The sequence below is a fragment of the Strix aluco genome, chromosome 26, assembly GCF_031877795.1.
Source record: "Strix aluco isolate bStrAlu1 chromosome 26, bStrAlu1.hap1, whole genome shotgun sequence".
NCBI lineage: Eukaryota > Metazoa > Chordata > Aves > Strigiformes > Strigidae > Strix > Strix aluco.
In genome coordinates this window covers 1682721-1698439 of record NC_133956.1, presented here as the reverse complement: position 1 = coordinate 1698439, position 15719 = coordinate 1682721, and the positions used below count along the sequence as shown (strand labels likewise).

The following is a 15719-nucleotide window of genomic DNA, read 5'->3' as shown; positions in this document are numbered from 1 at the left end:
ACTACGAGAGGAAGCCCATGGCACAACCCCAGCAGGGTGAGATCCTGTATTACGTGGTTGTTGGGGTTTCATTGGTTACGTGTGGTTAACTTTCACATGCTCAGCACAGCACAGAGCAGGATCCCTCCCACTCAGGACCTGGGCCCTTCACCCTCCCACACTCCAGGCGCGTTCTGCGTCCCCTTCCACAGCCTCACTTGTGGCAGGTTCTCAAATCCATCCCTACGTTACACTGAACGGATTGCTTACTCACTGAATACACTCTGGAATAAAACAGAAGTCATTGTAAAAAAAAAAGTAAATATTTTATTTTTAAAAATCGTATGTTCCTGGCTCCTCTTCACTGCATTCAGACTCCACCTTCTTCTGCAAGTGCAAAGCACACGGTTAGCAAGAACATTAAGAACACCAGCAGAAATCACACGTGACAACAGGGAAAGGGAACCAGCACACCACAACAGGCCATGCACCCAGCAAAGGTTCTCTAGAATCAAAAATTCCCATGTCAGACTTGAGGTTAAATTAATAACATTCACTTTCACCTATTTCATACGTTTCAAGGACAGGAAAGGGCTTTGTGTTTTACTACCCTAGAAACAAGAGCAGCGGTGACAAATCACACGCGATTCAACAGCTCACCCACTGAATCTCGCTGGCTTCACGTCTTACAGTTTCAGTCGTGGCACATCTAAGCTGCTACTTACCCATCACTCCTGAGTTAAGGTACTTTGCATGTTGCTCCTCACACAAGATTTTAGATAGCTGAAGTTCCCCCTTGTAGTTTTAGTGGTAAATTAGAGGGAAAATGTCATTAATTCCAGCTCTGCAAGTTAGTTCATTTCCCTAAACCACTATCTGCTCGTGCTCTTGTATGTGCTAATTTATATTCCAGGTTATTTTGGAAGTTCAATGTTCACTAAAGTATTTCAGAAAAGTAGCTTTTTAACAACTCGTAGTTGGATTAACATTTGAGAAGCAGCTGCTCTGTTGTTCCTTCCTGCTGACCATCACCCACCCCAATCACAGAAGCCTGAATGTAGAACTGGTTATTTCTTGTCTGACCACCTATGGCATTCAGAGGACAGAGTTTATTTGATGCTGCAGGGCTGAAAAGCCTCAAACAACGGTTATATCTTGGCTCTACAAAAGGAAGATTCAAGAGTTTTCTATAAAATTGAGATTACAAGGGCAAATTTCAGGCAGGAACTACACAATACATCACAGGGTGATGGGCTACCGAGCTCTTACAGCAGCATAAGGACATGATCTACTTACTTGTTCCTTGTTATCTTGGGCCCTCCACATACCACTGGGCATCGTGCTGGATGTGCTCATGCTCAGCTCCCAAACTGCAAAAATATTCAGAAGTTATACCCACAGTGATTTTGAAATCTCCTGTACAAACCCACGTCTAGAAAGGTATTTTTAACCACTGCTGTCAAGGTATCGAGCCCAGATGGAGCCTGGGTGCTTAACCCCACGGCTTGACAGCGGGTACCGAGTTCTACCCTACCCGTTTCATGTATTCACTCGTACCCATTTCCCAATGTTCACCAATTCAAAGGTACCCAGGGACTGAACATCAAGTGTTCAGAAGCCTTTATTATTTCACCCGCTCAGAACAAGACTGGAAGGTATGCTTACTTCCCATGGATGAGCACTCCAGTTTCACTCAGCTTTCATCTTCACCTAAAGGATAACAACTGAAGTTATTATAGTAATACACAGAAAATTCTGACCATTTCAAACTAACTTAAAAATAAGGTTTTAAGATACATGGACTGATTAGTTATGAGGGGGAATTTACAAATTATTCCGAAATATTAAGTGGAAGAGTAAGGGGCAGAAATAGGCTAACCTAAACACTTGTAAAGAGATGAAGGAATATGCAGGTAGTTGACTGAAGAACTGCACCTTGTCTGAGCACAAACCGTAAATCACCAGTCTGAGTACAATGAAGTTTGATTGCAGCCAGAGGTATACTATCCCTTATGTGAAGGCATTAACAATTTTGTCAAGCTACTTCAACTATTTTACCCTAGTTTGTCTGCTGTAGTAATGCTCTTTCTTCCCCCTGGTGAAGGAGTGCAATGGCCCTGGACTCCTAGAAGTGCTTCAAAAGCCAAAGGAAGACACTAAGAGGTTAAGCACTGTCAGCCTACTGCTTTTATTCTCGGCAACAGGTTCTTCCCTTCTGAAGACCCACCCTTTTGCTGTAGCTAAGTTGAGGGCAAACTGCACTGGTCAGCAGCTAGGGACGTAGTACAAGGTTCTGTGCACACCTCTGGTCGGGAGGCAAATCACACCATGGTCAGCGTGATCTGACCAGGCAGGGCGAAGTTCAAGATTAGTCTCAAACCCACCACCTGGGTTTTATCATGGCCCTCAGGAGCAGAAGTATAGTATGCACGTTTTGTTTTCTATGCCATAGCAACAAACACCATGCATAAGGGATACTATATCTTTGTGCATCCTTTTAACACTCCAGATTCACTTCTAGCCACGCTCCTCCCAACCCTCCCCAGTTAGCTCTTCAGTACTGGTGTTCAGAAGCAACATTTATAGAGATGGGGTATTCACAGACCACTGCGGGATTGCACAGCCAAGTCCTAACATGTCAATCATTATCTAGCAGCAATGACAGAGGTGGGAGAAGGCCAATCCTCCCTTTTTGCCTTTTCCAGTAAGCAGCTATTTAAGAGCCCCACTAGCTGGTATGGAGAGAAAAAAAATCTGAAGCTAATTAGCCGATTCCAAACTTGCTAGTAGTAGTGGAAGAAGCCAAGTAATTACCCAGAACAGCATACTTTTTATGCATCCTTTCCAGCATGCTTAGCCTCATTTAACACAATGGAACGAAACACTGGCCTTCCTGATCATGTCACTGCAGCTGGCAATGATTAACAGAGACATGCAACCCCATTACTGCTCGAGTCCTAAAACTACTCACAGGCCTCAGTGTTTAGCTATGGGGAAAACTGCAAGCAAATCAACACTTTGTATGCTTAATGTTACAGTAAAGCCCCCATACACGCTATGCTGTGCTCTCTCCTGACAGCACCAGTATCTGGATCTGAGGGCCTAGCAGGTACGCATATGTATTCTGACACCACACTTCTGAGCTTCAGATAAGCTTTTGAGAAAAAGTGTATTTCACACACAGATAAAACCAAGATGAAACACAATGCAAGCACTTTAATGTCATTAATTGTACCCACTTGTTACAGACTGACTTAGAGCAGACATGTCTATTTGCTTTTAAGTTATCTACCACACCAAGTTTCATTACTGCAGACAGTCAGAGCTGGTATGAGACCCATGGTTCAGTCACAAATTGCTTGCTCCAAGAGTGTCAAAAACCTGCTAGTTCAAGTACATAGGACGAGGCAGATGAGCCAATAACCCCTCCATGACATTCCTGCAGGTCAAGTATCCAGAGCACACTGGAAAAACTAGTCAGATCTGAGCACTGGTTTAAAGATTAATAATTCAGTTTTGCTACGTGACAGTACGCATACTGCCAGCGGTTTTGCTACTGAATTCTAGTCACAGGTAAGAGTAAGCCATCACGAAAAGCCAAACTGACTTTGTGACAAGTGGTGTCACCGCTTGACTAGCTAGAGTTCGGCTACACTCACTGAGGTGTAACCAAAGACCTGTTGTCATGATCTGAAGGTGCAGCAACTGCTACTTCAAGCTTTCAATGGAACGTGAAAAAGATAGCTACAGCAGAGGGCAAGGCTGACCAGCAGATCCCCTGTTCACCAGCAAGAGTCTTGCCTGGAAGATAACACAGAAGGGTCCAAATGTGACAATAATACCAGAAACAAGTATGCAAAGCAGAACTTTGCAGAACAAGCAGGAAAACACATTACAACACCTCTGAAATAAACTGAACACCAGACAAGAGCTAGATCATGTGCTGAAACAAGGGACCTCGTAATTCAGGTTCAAGAGCTAATGCAAAAGAGCTGGAGATCAGCATGTCTGGATGTCTGGAAATGTAAGCATGTTAATCCTGAAACACTACGTTCGGTATTTCTAGTAATGAAGAGTTTAGAATTACATCCCCAAGACTGATGAAAAATGAACTTGAGCATTACACTACCAAGATGACTCTACAAGGCAGAAATACAGAATCTCATCACTGTCAATTAAAGGCAGAGGAATGTTTTATGCTTGTCAAAGATTAAAATAAAGACAACTGAAATGTCCAATAAGCTCTATGAAACTACTCACGGGGATATTAATTCGAGCACTCATTTTATGTCCTCAAAACCACTCCACACCAGTCTCAAAGCTGACTGTATTAGCAAGCTTTAAGTGACTATCACGTAGTGCACACAAGGCTAGAGCAGTGATTGCTAACGCATTTCCTACCGAGCCAAGACTCTACAGAGGGATGCGCTGCAGATGGGCCATTTTGTCACTACAGAAAGGTTAAACAGTCCTTTTCTAGGCACTGATAGCACCTAGTTGACTGGTTGAGTGTAAGATCACATTCCCTCTTCCCCACAGAGCTCATCTGAGAGTATCTTCGTTACATCGGAACTAAGAAAAACCCACACAAGCCGAGTCATATATACAAAGGAATCGGGTCTGAAAATACTCATCTAAGAATCACAGTAAGTTGCTTATTGACCCTGAACAAGACAAAGCTTAAAACCGAAAACCACGCAGCTTTGATGCAAGCTTAACATACAGGTATGAAGAGTGCTGCACTGTAATTCCACAGTCAGAAGTGTGATGTCAGAATACCCACAGTATAAGATTACATAGAAAGTCACCAAGTTATATTATATTGCTTGTTACCTACCTGTACGCAGTCGGCAATGAGAATCTTGGAGCAAGCAGGAATACTACATCCGGGTCCTAATGTCCATTGCCATTTGTGGTACTACGTTCCTCACAGTTATGAACTGCAGAAATGCTGGCTAAGTGCAGTTATGTAGCAGGCCACTAGTTTTAAGTGTAAATTGCAGTCTCAAACTCCAGCAAAAACTTGCTGCCACAGTAAATGGTTGCCAAGGAGAAGCCAAGAATTTTTCTACCACAAAAATACCACAAAATCTCAAAAGCAGTTTCAGTTTCTCATCAGCTGTATAAATGATTAGTGTAATGTGTCTACACCAGAAGATTATTCTGTATTCATTTCTGAGAAAGCGTGAAGATATATATATAACGATACCAGTTTCTACATGCTGCAGTTTTTAGAGATCCAAGTGTCAAAATGGGCTCAATTTTGATAAAGCAAGCTAAATTGCAACAGCCAATGTCCTCCAAGTCCAGTACAAAAATGTGTTATGTGATGCAGACCAACCAAAAAAGGTCTGACCAATGAAGCACTTTTCTACATGTTTTTAAAGATTCAATTATATAAATCTGATTTTATGAAAAAAGTCCAAAACCTCATAGGAACAGATCAAAGGAACGTAACTTTCTCACCTCCCACATTTAGCAACTTTTATCAGATTTTAAAGTTGACATGTTTGCAAGCTTTTAAGACGCCACCTTTAAAAGGTCTTGAAAAGAAGTTGGCTAGTTAATTGTATGCCTGTTTAATACATGCAACTCAAAGCAGAACTTGTTTTAGAAATTCTGCTTATGCAGCTACAACAAAGCTAGATTTAACCAAACTTTCAGATGTTTTGAAAACTGCTAAATCTTTCAGTATAGTTACTATTCATGGTTTTGCAACTCAGCTATTTTTGATACCTAGCAACAGTAGCTTACGTACAAAACAGGGGTACCAAAAGACAACCTCTGTAAGGTACAAGGACATCAGCATCCTTCACTCTTCCAAGTTACAGAACTACAAAAGAACATACTTTAGGATATGCACCAGCATCTCTTTAATAAAGAATGACATGTAATCTGAAAAATAAACTGAAAAAAATTAATTTAATGTTTACGTTCAGAATTCCCCCATCTCAGACACCTTCACCTTTTGCGGGTGTCCCACGAACACCCTCCAGAAAACATATGCATCATTTAATACTACACTTCAATAAAGCAAATTGCATCGGTACTGCTGATTTTTAAACTAAGTATCCAATACAAGTACTCCCCAAATACTTGGTCCGCAGTTTAGGAACTGCCAATTCGGAATTTCCTGAATAGCAATTCATTGTTGTAGCAGATCAACCCCCAAGCTTTTCTGGGAAAATAAGAAGCATTCACCAAACAAGCTGAGTCACTATTTAGTGCGCTTAATATTCCAAGTCAGTGTTACCTGGTATCAGCGTTTCACAACATGCTATTTTTCATTTAAGGAGTAACAGCACTTAGAGTGAGTACTTCAAGAGGGACCATCTGCACTCTAAAATACTGCAATCTGACACTAAGCTTTTAACCGCAGAGAAAATTTAGCATAGAATTTAGAATTAGCCAATGCTTAGCACAAGGAATGGAAAGATCTTTGGAAGATTAAAGCTACTCACAGAATGCTTGGTAGTTGGGGAATCGTGTGAAGGTACAGCCAAAATAAGTTTACCTACTTTGTGCCAAGCAGGTTGATGTATCCTGCGTTAACACCAAGGTATTTTAGACTGGGAAGTCACGTTCCCAGCTTATCTGGTACAGTGTAAAATAATAAGCAAAGCAACTACCTTATCAAGGAGTCCAGAATGCTTTCAACTTCTTCTGGGGCTTAACAAAGTGAACAGCGAGCTAACGAATTCATCAAATCTTCTACAAAAGAACCTTAAAGGGAGTTTATTTGCACTGTGTAGTATTAACTATTAAACTCCAGATTCAGATACTACTTTTGATGCATTATCTCCAAACATCAATAATAAAAGAGCGATAACCATCATGCAAGCAAGCTAATTTCTGTATTTTACATACAGGTTTTTAGGATTTGCCCACCAGCTACATGATTTAAGAATAGTTCCTGCAGTCCTCATAATACAAATGATTGTATACTGAACTATGCAAATTAGTCCACTCAATTAGCATGAGGACATAAGTTAACCTTAATCACTCAAGTAACACTTCTGGTCTTTTTGCCAAGCAATTTCAGGTAAGTATACAATACGGAGCAAGGCCAGATCCTGTAATCTCAGACAGCTTAAGAGCATATAAATATCACATTAACAATCCTTTAGTTAGGAAGTCAGCCAATACAAGTCATTCTATGAATTTATTTCAAAATGACCATTGCTAGTCTTCTGCTTAAAGTCTTTAAAAGATTCCAAGCAGTAACTGCCAAGGTGGTTAAGCACTACCATCCCACCACCCATTATCCGTAGCTAAAATAGGAAATTCATTACATACTGCACTGCTTGCAGTGTAGCTTTAATTATTGTATCTTACAGCACTTGCAAGATTTCCATTTGCTTCCTTATTGCAGCACAATTAATGCTCAAAAAATCAGCACCTACTGGAAAGTTAGGCTACTATTTGACCCAATCTTAAGCTAGAGGCATTACGGGAAGAGATCTCGCTCTTCACTAAGTTCCACACCCTGGTCTCGTTTGACCTCTAACTCAAGACTCCGGGTTTACTGCAGAAGGTGTGGTATTTAGCCTCGTATGTTTAACCACGAATGGCAAGAAGAGTTACTACATTTAGTTTTCTATTTATTTGAAGCACAGTAAAAAAAAGTTGGTACACTTTGGGAATTCAGTGGCACAAGGTACACTGCCATCAAGTTAGGGACGTTATACATCAAAAAAACAGCTAAATTTGTTTTGAAACACTGCATTACATAATTAAATTGTACTCGCCCAAACAGACCACTTACAAATATTAGGTCAGTAAGTTTCTAACATCCATAAAAACGTAGCTTTCTTACTAAAATGCAAGAATTAAAAAGTTGGTGTCTAAACAAGACAGACAAAAACAAACTGGAATGAAACTACAGGTCACATCTAAAATCGGGGCTTTTTGTTTGGGCCTTCATATTCTTCTCTCCCTCTACCATATCCTGTTGGTGTTCCAGGCCCCATTCCTCTAGGACCCTGGCCACCCACAGGCCCCGCACCTCCCTGCCCAAAGCGTTCAGGACGCTATTGGAACAGAATTAACAGTTCATTATATGTAGTTGATGTCCATGTGTGTTAAGTATATATTTTTAGAAGGTTCCGTAGTCAAGGTTCGTCGATACAATCACCATTGAGCCGATCCACAGGTACCGGGAACATAGAAAGGAAAAAAGGGTAATTTAAAAATTAGTTTATTGTAATACATGCCTTGAGGTATGTTCCCACTTGATGCATTCTCATACATCTGTTACAAAGAACAGATCCTCCCTGCAGTGCTAGAAATGTAAGCATTAGTGCAGATGTGAATTAACAACTTTTCCAAATGAGCTCTAGCAATTTTCAACCAAGTTAATGCAAATAGCTTGCAAACTTCTCACCTTTAGTGCAGTAAAAGCTTAGATTACATCACTGTCATTTCCAAATAAGCCTAGCCAGAGAACGAATCTTCAGTTCACTGAAGTATGAGCTGACATTCATAAAATGTCATTGTAAACAGAATGCCTACTCACCAGTTAATGGCATGTGCTGCAATAGAGACCATGGGCTTTTCAAGATGGGGTTAAGACTACGGTCTGCTGACTAAACTGCAGAGGCCTTAGGCAGTAACCAAAACTGATTGTGAGCACTACTGGATTGCAAGAAGAAAAAAAAATGTGAAAAAAGCTAATGACCAGTGATTTTACCTAACCAACGCAATTGCTCGATCAAAAGACTTGCATTTGTTAAAATCCCACGTACTCCGGAACTGCTGCTGCATAATATGCAAAACGTGTTCAAAGAACTACAATTTATTCAGTGTTTCCAGTTAGAACTATGCACAAAGGGCTGTGTGCATCCAGTCAGTATCACCCTTCCCACCCCACCTTCATCACAAGCTCTTGGAAAATTCACAACTTCACAGCATTGAAAGGTTTCACACCAAGATGTAAAAGCTAAATTACCCTGCAATAAAGCAGAGACTTCAGGTATTTTTTACTAGTACCTCTAGTTGCATGTACTTCATTCAGTTACTGTATCAGGTGTGACCAGCATTCAATCTACAGAACTGACAAATTATAAAGTCAAAGACAGCTTTAAACTTTCATTTCCAGCAGGTTTTCCACTACCAAGTAACAGAACAATGGTAGGTTGGTTGTTACAAAAAGTGTCTGCAACTGAAAATTCACACTTCAAGTTGCTGACTTCTGAAAGTCAGTTTCAATCCTTCCAAGAAAGGAATTTCAGAAAGATTACCTAGGTTCTTTCTGCCTAATGCATGGCAGCTTAAGCTTATCTCCAATTCTGATTAAAAGATATCAGCCCAGTAACTGTGTCAGCACTGTGTGGCAGAGATCCCCATCCTAAGAAACTCAAGGCAGTTAAACCATCTTACTGTCACACCTTTTGACCATATCACGTTTTCAAGTATTACACAAGTTCAGCATGCACCTGTACCATGGTTTTCAGGAGAAAAATGTACACAGCATTCACCACAGACTGCCTAACTGTTCACGGGAAACTTAGGAACTGCTTAATTATCAGTAGATTATATGGATACATTAAGGCCAACGGCACTGTCTACTGAATCGATGATGCTCTGCAAAGTTATCATTCCAAAGATATGGTTCCCAAAAAAAACGGAAGATACCTGACAAGCTACTATGGTAGCTCACCACATTAAGCCAGAGGCCTAAACCCACCCAAAAATCATTTAGTTCAGCTTGTGCTACAGAGCATACACCCCTTCAGGAGGGTGAAAGCACACTAATATCGCCACCTAAGTCAACATAGATTTCCATCCTACCCATTAAGCATTTCTTTAATCTACATCCATATGCTTCAGTGTGATAACACCAAGCAGGCTCAAAGCCCGTTCACACATATAGTGTGCCAAAAATAGTACAGTTTAGAAACATACCTCAGAACATGAGATATGCCGTAGCTTTAACAAACTCTACCTACATAGTCATGCCCAACACAGGAAAACAAGAACGGGCTATCATTCCTTTGTGAGATAGGAACCACAAAATGGCTACAGTCAAGGATCGCTAGAACATGCCTAAGCTAAAAAACAGCATTTCTGCTCTTGTATAGCAAACATCAGCATACAGAATAAGTGATATGCTGTTTACCATTGATTATTTAAGTTAATCTGCTGCTTAAATAGACGTGAGCGCAGATTTTTGAATTAACAGCATACCCATACCAACATGCATCAATCCTAACTAGGCTTGGAAGGGCGAAAAGAAATGCAATGTTACACATTGGAAAGGAGAACAAAAATCTCTTGTCAACACAGAATGTCAAATTACTGAAAAGCTACTACATTGTGTATTTTAATTATGAAATTTGTGATCCTCTACGATTTATAAAAAAAATCCTTCCAAGCCTAATAGTGACGCAGAATTTCCAAAGTCCAATAAAGTCAGAGTTAATTGCAAATATGCTTAACAGCACATTTGAGTTCACTTACAAACAATTTCCAACTGTGTAAGCTACCATAACGGTTAAGAACTAATCTAGTACTACATACTGCCACACTACTCTTCACGTTAAATACCTGACAAGAGAAGTCAGCAGTTAACAGTGAAATTCACACAACCATCCGAACACTGGTAGAGAACTCAACTCCCAACCACAACATTTCCCTTGTGCTAAACTAAAGCCACCACAGGATACATTACCATGTCACTTCCCATCATAGAACCACTCATGGCTGCTTGGCCAACTCCTGGATTAGCTTCATAACCTATGCCGCCACCACCTCCGAGAGGTGGAAATTTCTGGGCTGCAGAAGCATAGGGATCTAAGAAAGAGAAATATATAATCATATTCTGGCAATTTCTAAGTTAACCACATGAAGTAATTAATTAAAAATTCTTTACCTCCCATGTTCATTGTGGTGGCACCACCCATTCTCATGTCTCTCTCCCTCTGCATAGAAGAAACAACTTTTAGCAGGGATAACCAACTACCGAAATCCATACCTTTCAGGAGATAAAAGCACACGTACAGCCAACTACTACCATTTCACCCACACACAGACATGGCCTTATCTAACCTAAAGGAAGCAAAACACATCAATCTTGAAAATACATTAAAAAATTTCTGAACACGACGATGTATCCAAAAAACATCATGATTTCACTTACTGGATCCATGTAACCCATTCTACTATAATTCTCTTCCCTCTGTCTTCTCATTTGTTCTTCCATCTCCCGTTGACGTATCATCATTTCCTCTTCCCGCCTGCGACGCTCCTCCTCCTGCCTGATCATCCCAAAGCAGACTGTTAAACACTAGGAGTGTAACATGCTCAACACTTATCAACATCACTTGCACATGCAATTTTAAAGGCATTGAATGATTACACTTAAGCAAAAGAAGATACTCTGTGATGCTCAAATATTCCGAGGAAAAACTTACACTGCAGTTCAATTTTTCATACACAAACTGAAGCAGCAATGGTGTTTCTTGAAATATAAAAGCTTTCATATATAAGTCATTTAAAAAACCCCAAATGTAACATTGAAAAAAATCCCACGAAAGCCAAACCCACCTCAGTTGAATTTCCTTGCGTTTCTGCATTTCCTGATTATGGAGTTCTTCCATACGTCTCAATTCTTCCTGACGTCTCATAAGGTCTGCAGAAATTAAGCTTGTCAGCCATTTCACAAACTCGTATCAGATTTAAACTCAGATTTGAATTAATCACCCTCGTCTGCAGTATGGCAGACAGTGACCTTCTGAGTGTCACTATTCTTAACAATATTGCATTTAAATTAAAAAACTACCATTTGCTCTTTTTCAAGCCTGAAATTCTCAAGGTAGCAGTAGGAAGCATGAATTTATTTGTTAAAACAGCCATACATTTAAGCTAGCCTTTAAAGCAAAAAAATGACACAAAATTCAGAGCCAATTACCTTGACGCAAGAGGTTTGCCTGATGCTCATGATAAGCATCTTCCATTTCGCTTTCAAGTTTGTCCTTGGCATCTTTCATGTTTTTTGCCACTTGCTCTCTCTGCTGTTTTTCCATTTCATCTAAAGATTTCCACCTTTGGGAATATTCAAATTCAAAACTGCCAGGCTGAGCAAAACGGGGAGGAGTCTCTCTTTCCCTGCAGAAAGGAAGATGCTCATTCAGACTGGGTAAACCTCGAAACTGAAGGTCAATGCAAGACCACAAGCTTCTACAATAGCAGAATTATCAGGGAACATCAAAGGAGCCCTGAAAATACTACCTCACAACTTGCTGTGAAAGAATGCTGGTAACAGTACAGCATTTTACATGCTTAAATAGCAACATTTAATACAATTGCCAGTTGCAAAATCCTCAAACAAGACAGGCCTTTGCCCGAGTAGGTACAGCTGCTCAAAACAACTGCGTACGGAGAGATGGATTTTTTTCAGTGCCAACTTACCCAAAGCACTATGTGTCAAAGGCAAGTAATAATCTTCACTTCGTTTTCAAAATGCCTAAAGGCCAACAGCTTATGCTGTCATATCAAGGAACTGGAATCTAAGATTCAGTAATTAATGGAACAAAACTAGGGAAGTTCAAAAGCTTTCCATACATTAGCAATATAAAGTATATTAACGTTTTAGGAACACTATACTAATCTACACTCTTCTTAAAGACACTGCCTCCGAACTGTTTATAGTTTTCGATCAAAACAAGTCATTTTGAACACTTTCTCATACAAGACTGACTGGATCTCCCCCCACACACACACACTCCCTTTTGTGATTTGGAAAAATACAACATTTCTACAACAAATGGGCTTAATATACAGATCCTAACCTAAAAGACTCCTATAAACTCTTATCTACTCTTTATGCCTTGTAGTCAGCTTCATAAGGTAAATCCATAGGCAACTAGTTTTTATTAGCCATGGAATGAGTTAAAATTTTACTTAATTTCTCATTTCATACCACAAACGTAAGTTCATAAATTCTCTATGGCATCATCAACATGAGATATGCTTCAAGAGAAATGACAGCTCTCAACACAATGAAGTCCAATTTTCAAAAGTTTCTCATATATCAAAAAACATGTTACTGGGCTGCTATTTTGTCTTTACTGTTTCTTTGTGATACAACATAGAAACTTGCTTCTGTAATGCTCTGTGAATATACTGAACGAATCGGTATGTTACATTATCTGAAAAGAAACTACTACCAAAAAACCAAGAACTGAAAATACCACTCAAAATTCAAAACCTGTTTCTGAAAACTTACTCGCACCTCCTTCAGAGTCAGGGACAATACTATGTACATCATTTATATATTCTTTATACCAAAAGAGAATGCCTACTTTTGATACATTGGATTCTTCTGAGCAAGCTTTTCTGGAAGACCATCTTCATCATCCAGTTGTTCCAATGGTTCCACAATAACTGGCCTAGGAGTGCTGAATAAAAAAATACTCATTTTACTTTCCCATAATTAGCATTCTGAAAAACTACAAGCTGACAACTTTTTATTCAGCTTGAAACTAAAAATCCTAAGCTGCAAAATACTTACGTTGTCAACAAAAACACTCCTTCGGTACACCGTTCAAAAGCTTTTCTTGCAGCTGGCTTTGATGCAAACTCAACAATGCCTTTTCCTGTTGATCTACCTCGATCATCTACAATCACAACAGCTCTTTCCACCGGACCAAACTGGGAAAAAGCTTCCTCCAGCAACTCGTTGGACACATAGGGTGAAAGATTACGCACTGAAAGAGCAGCAGCATGTGTGGCAAACCGAACACGAAGCTGTCGACCCCTCATGGGGGTATCATCCAGTTCTGCCTTCGCAATTTCTGCAAGGGCTCTAGATTCCTGAAGAAAGTTTAAGATCCAGTTTTAGAAAACCATGCTGTGTATTACTATTTCGCGAGAATTAAACGAACGAATGCACAGTACGAAAGCCTACCAATTTAATGAATCCAAAGCCTTTCCCCTTGTTGATAAAAACCTCTCCTGGCTCCCCATATTTGGCGAACAGTCTTTTAAAGTCTTCGTCTGTTATATCAGCAGGCAAATTCCCAACAAACAAGCGGCAACGCTGAGTATAGGTCTTCTCCCCAGGCCGCCTCAGAAGAGAGAGGTTTGCTTTAAATCCCTACAAAGAAGCAGACCAGTTCGAGCCATCACTGCGTGCAGCCCCCGCTGCCTGCACCGCCAAGCTGCGGCCTCCTCCCGCCAGGAAGCCCAGCGCGCCTCCGGGCCGCCGCGAGCGAATACAAACCCATGCTGCCACAGACCCCTCAGGCTGCAGTCGGGAGCTGCCTAGGCACCTAGGGAACACGCACATTATGTTTAGGCGTCCCCGCAGGCCGGCTCCGCTCGCCACCGCCCCCCCCTCCGCTCGCCCTCTCCCGGGCCCCCCGCGCCCGCGCTCCTCCCCTCAAGATGGCGGCGAGGGCGCGCGGAACTGCCGTTCCCGGCCGCAGCCGCCGCCATCTTGTGGCTCGGGGAAGTGGCGGGTGGGGGGGAGACGCCATGACTCACCTCGTCCGAGAGCTTCTCGCCGCCGCCGCCGCCGGCCGAGCCCTGCTGCGAGGAGAGGCTCTGCTGTCCCTGGTGTTGCTGCCCGCGGCCGCGCGGCTCTCCGCCCGGCCCGCCGCGGTGCCCCGGTCCGCCCTTGTGCGGCCCGCCGGGCCCTTGCTGGGGGCCGCCCGGTCCCTTGGGCCCGCCGCCGGGCGATTGTCCTTGTCCTTTCTTAGGGCCGCCGGCTGGGGTGGGGCTGGGGCTCGGCTTGGGCTGCGGCTGGCCCCCCGGGCCGGAGGGAGCCGAGGAGGGCGCCGACACCGGGGTCTGCTGCTGCGGCGGCTGCCCCGCGGGCAGCGCGGACGGCGGAGGCGCTCCCGGGCCGGCCTGGCTGCCGGCAGGTCCCGCCGTGGTGGCGCCGGCTGAAGAAGACGAAGAAGGCGGAGCAGAGGTCGACGCGGGCGGCTTCGGCGGTTCGGGCTTCGGGCCTCCGCCCGGCGGGCCGCCCGGGCCCTGCGGGCCGCCCCCCATCGGGCCGCGGTTCTGGCCCATGCCCATGCCGGGCGGCGGAGAGCGGAAATCGTGGTTGGGGCCGCCGCGGCCACCGCCGCCGCCGCGCCGGTGGAAGCCGCCTCCACCGCCGCCACGGCTACGGAACCGATCCCGCGACATGGTGGTTGGTGGAGGGAGGAGAAGGAGAGGTGCTCCGGCCGCGACTGCTGCTCCTCAGAGCCCGCTGCTCAAAATGGCGGCGAGCTGAACGGCCTCGCCGCCGCCTTTGTCCGCCCCTAATATAGTTTCCCCGCCCCCGGAAACCACCCCCTCCTCCCCGTTAGCCATCCACCGGCCTCGGCGGCGATGAGCGATAGGTGGAGTCACCAATAGCATGTCCCCATTCCGCTAACTCTTTGAGCTCATTGGTAAGGACCCTGCCCTCTGCCGATTGGCTCATTTGACCGCCGACGCTGGCACGGGATGATCCGTTAACCTCCTGCGTACTGATTGGACAGTTTGATCGGCGGGAGGCGAAGTCCCGACAGAAGTTCGGCTTGCGATTGGCTGCCTGGGGAGTCAGTCGAGCGGGAGTCCGCCGGCCGGCCGCCGGCCTTACGGCACCCCGGCTGAGCAGCCAAAGGCGTGAGCTGGAAAAATTTCAAATAATTCTATTTTCAAATAAATATGGTTGGCTGCTTTTAGTACGGCCGGCAGCCCTTCGCTTCTACTTTGAAAGCAAATATAAAAAAATTCCCCTTTATTCATGGAAGGCGGCAGTGGAA

At 43.2% G+C, this 15719-nt stretch overlaps 1 protein-coding gene across 8 annotated transcripts; it reads right to left on the bottom strand.

The window, feature by feature from the left end:
• Positions 1–288: 288 nt before the first annotated feature.
• Positions 289–15234, bottom strand: SFPQ (splicing factor proline and glutamine rich). Of its 8 annotated transcripts, XR_012626454.1 has the most exons (14): positions 14464–15234; positions 13886–14074; positions 13490–13791; positions 13281–13376; positions 11888–12084; positions 11524–11608; positions 11117–11234; positions 10850–10898; positions 10649–10770; positions 4817–8009; positions 1645–1689; positions 1276–1349; positions 705–774; positions 289–366 (listed from the first exon to the last, which is right to left on the bottom strand). XR_012626454.1 is itself a non-coding variant. In XM_074850946.1 (11 exons), the coding sequence occupies exons 1-10, from the start codon at positions 15112–15114 to the stop codon at positions 1669–1671; spliced, it is 1830 nt and encodes a 609-aa protein (XP_074707047.1). In that variant the 5' UTR covers positions 15115–15233; the 3' UTR covers positions 289–1349; positions 1645–1668. The 8 variants fall into 8 exon arrangements, 1 of the variants encoding a protein (XP_074707047.1); XR_012626453.1 differs by having other exon boundaries at positions 705–1349; XR_012626452.1 differs by having other exon boundaries at positions 289–774.
• Between the last annotated feature and the right edge of the window lie 485 nt (positions 15235–15719).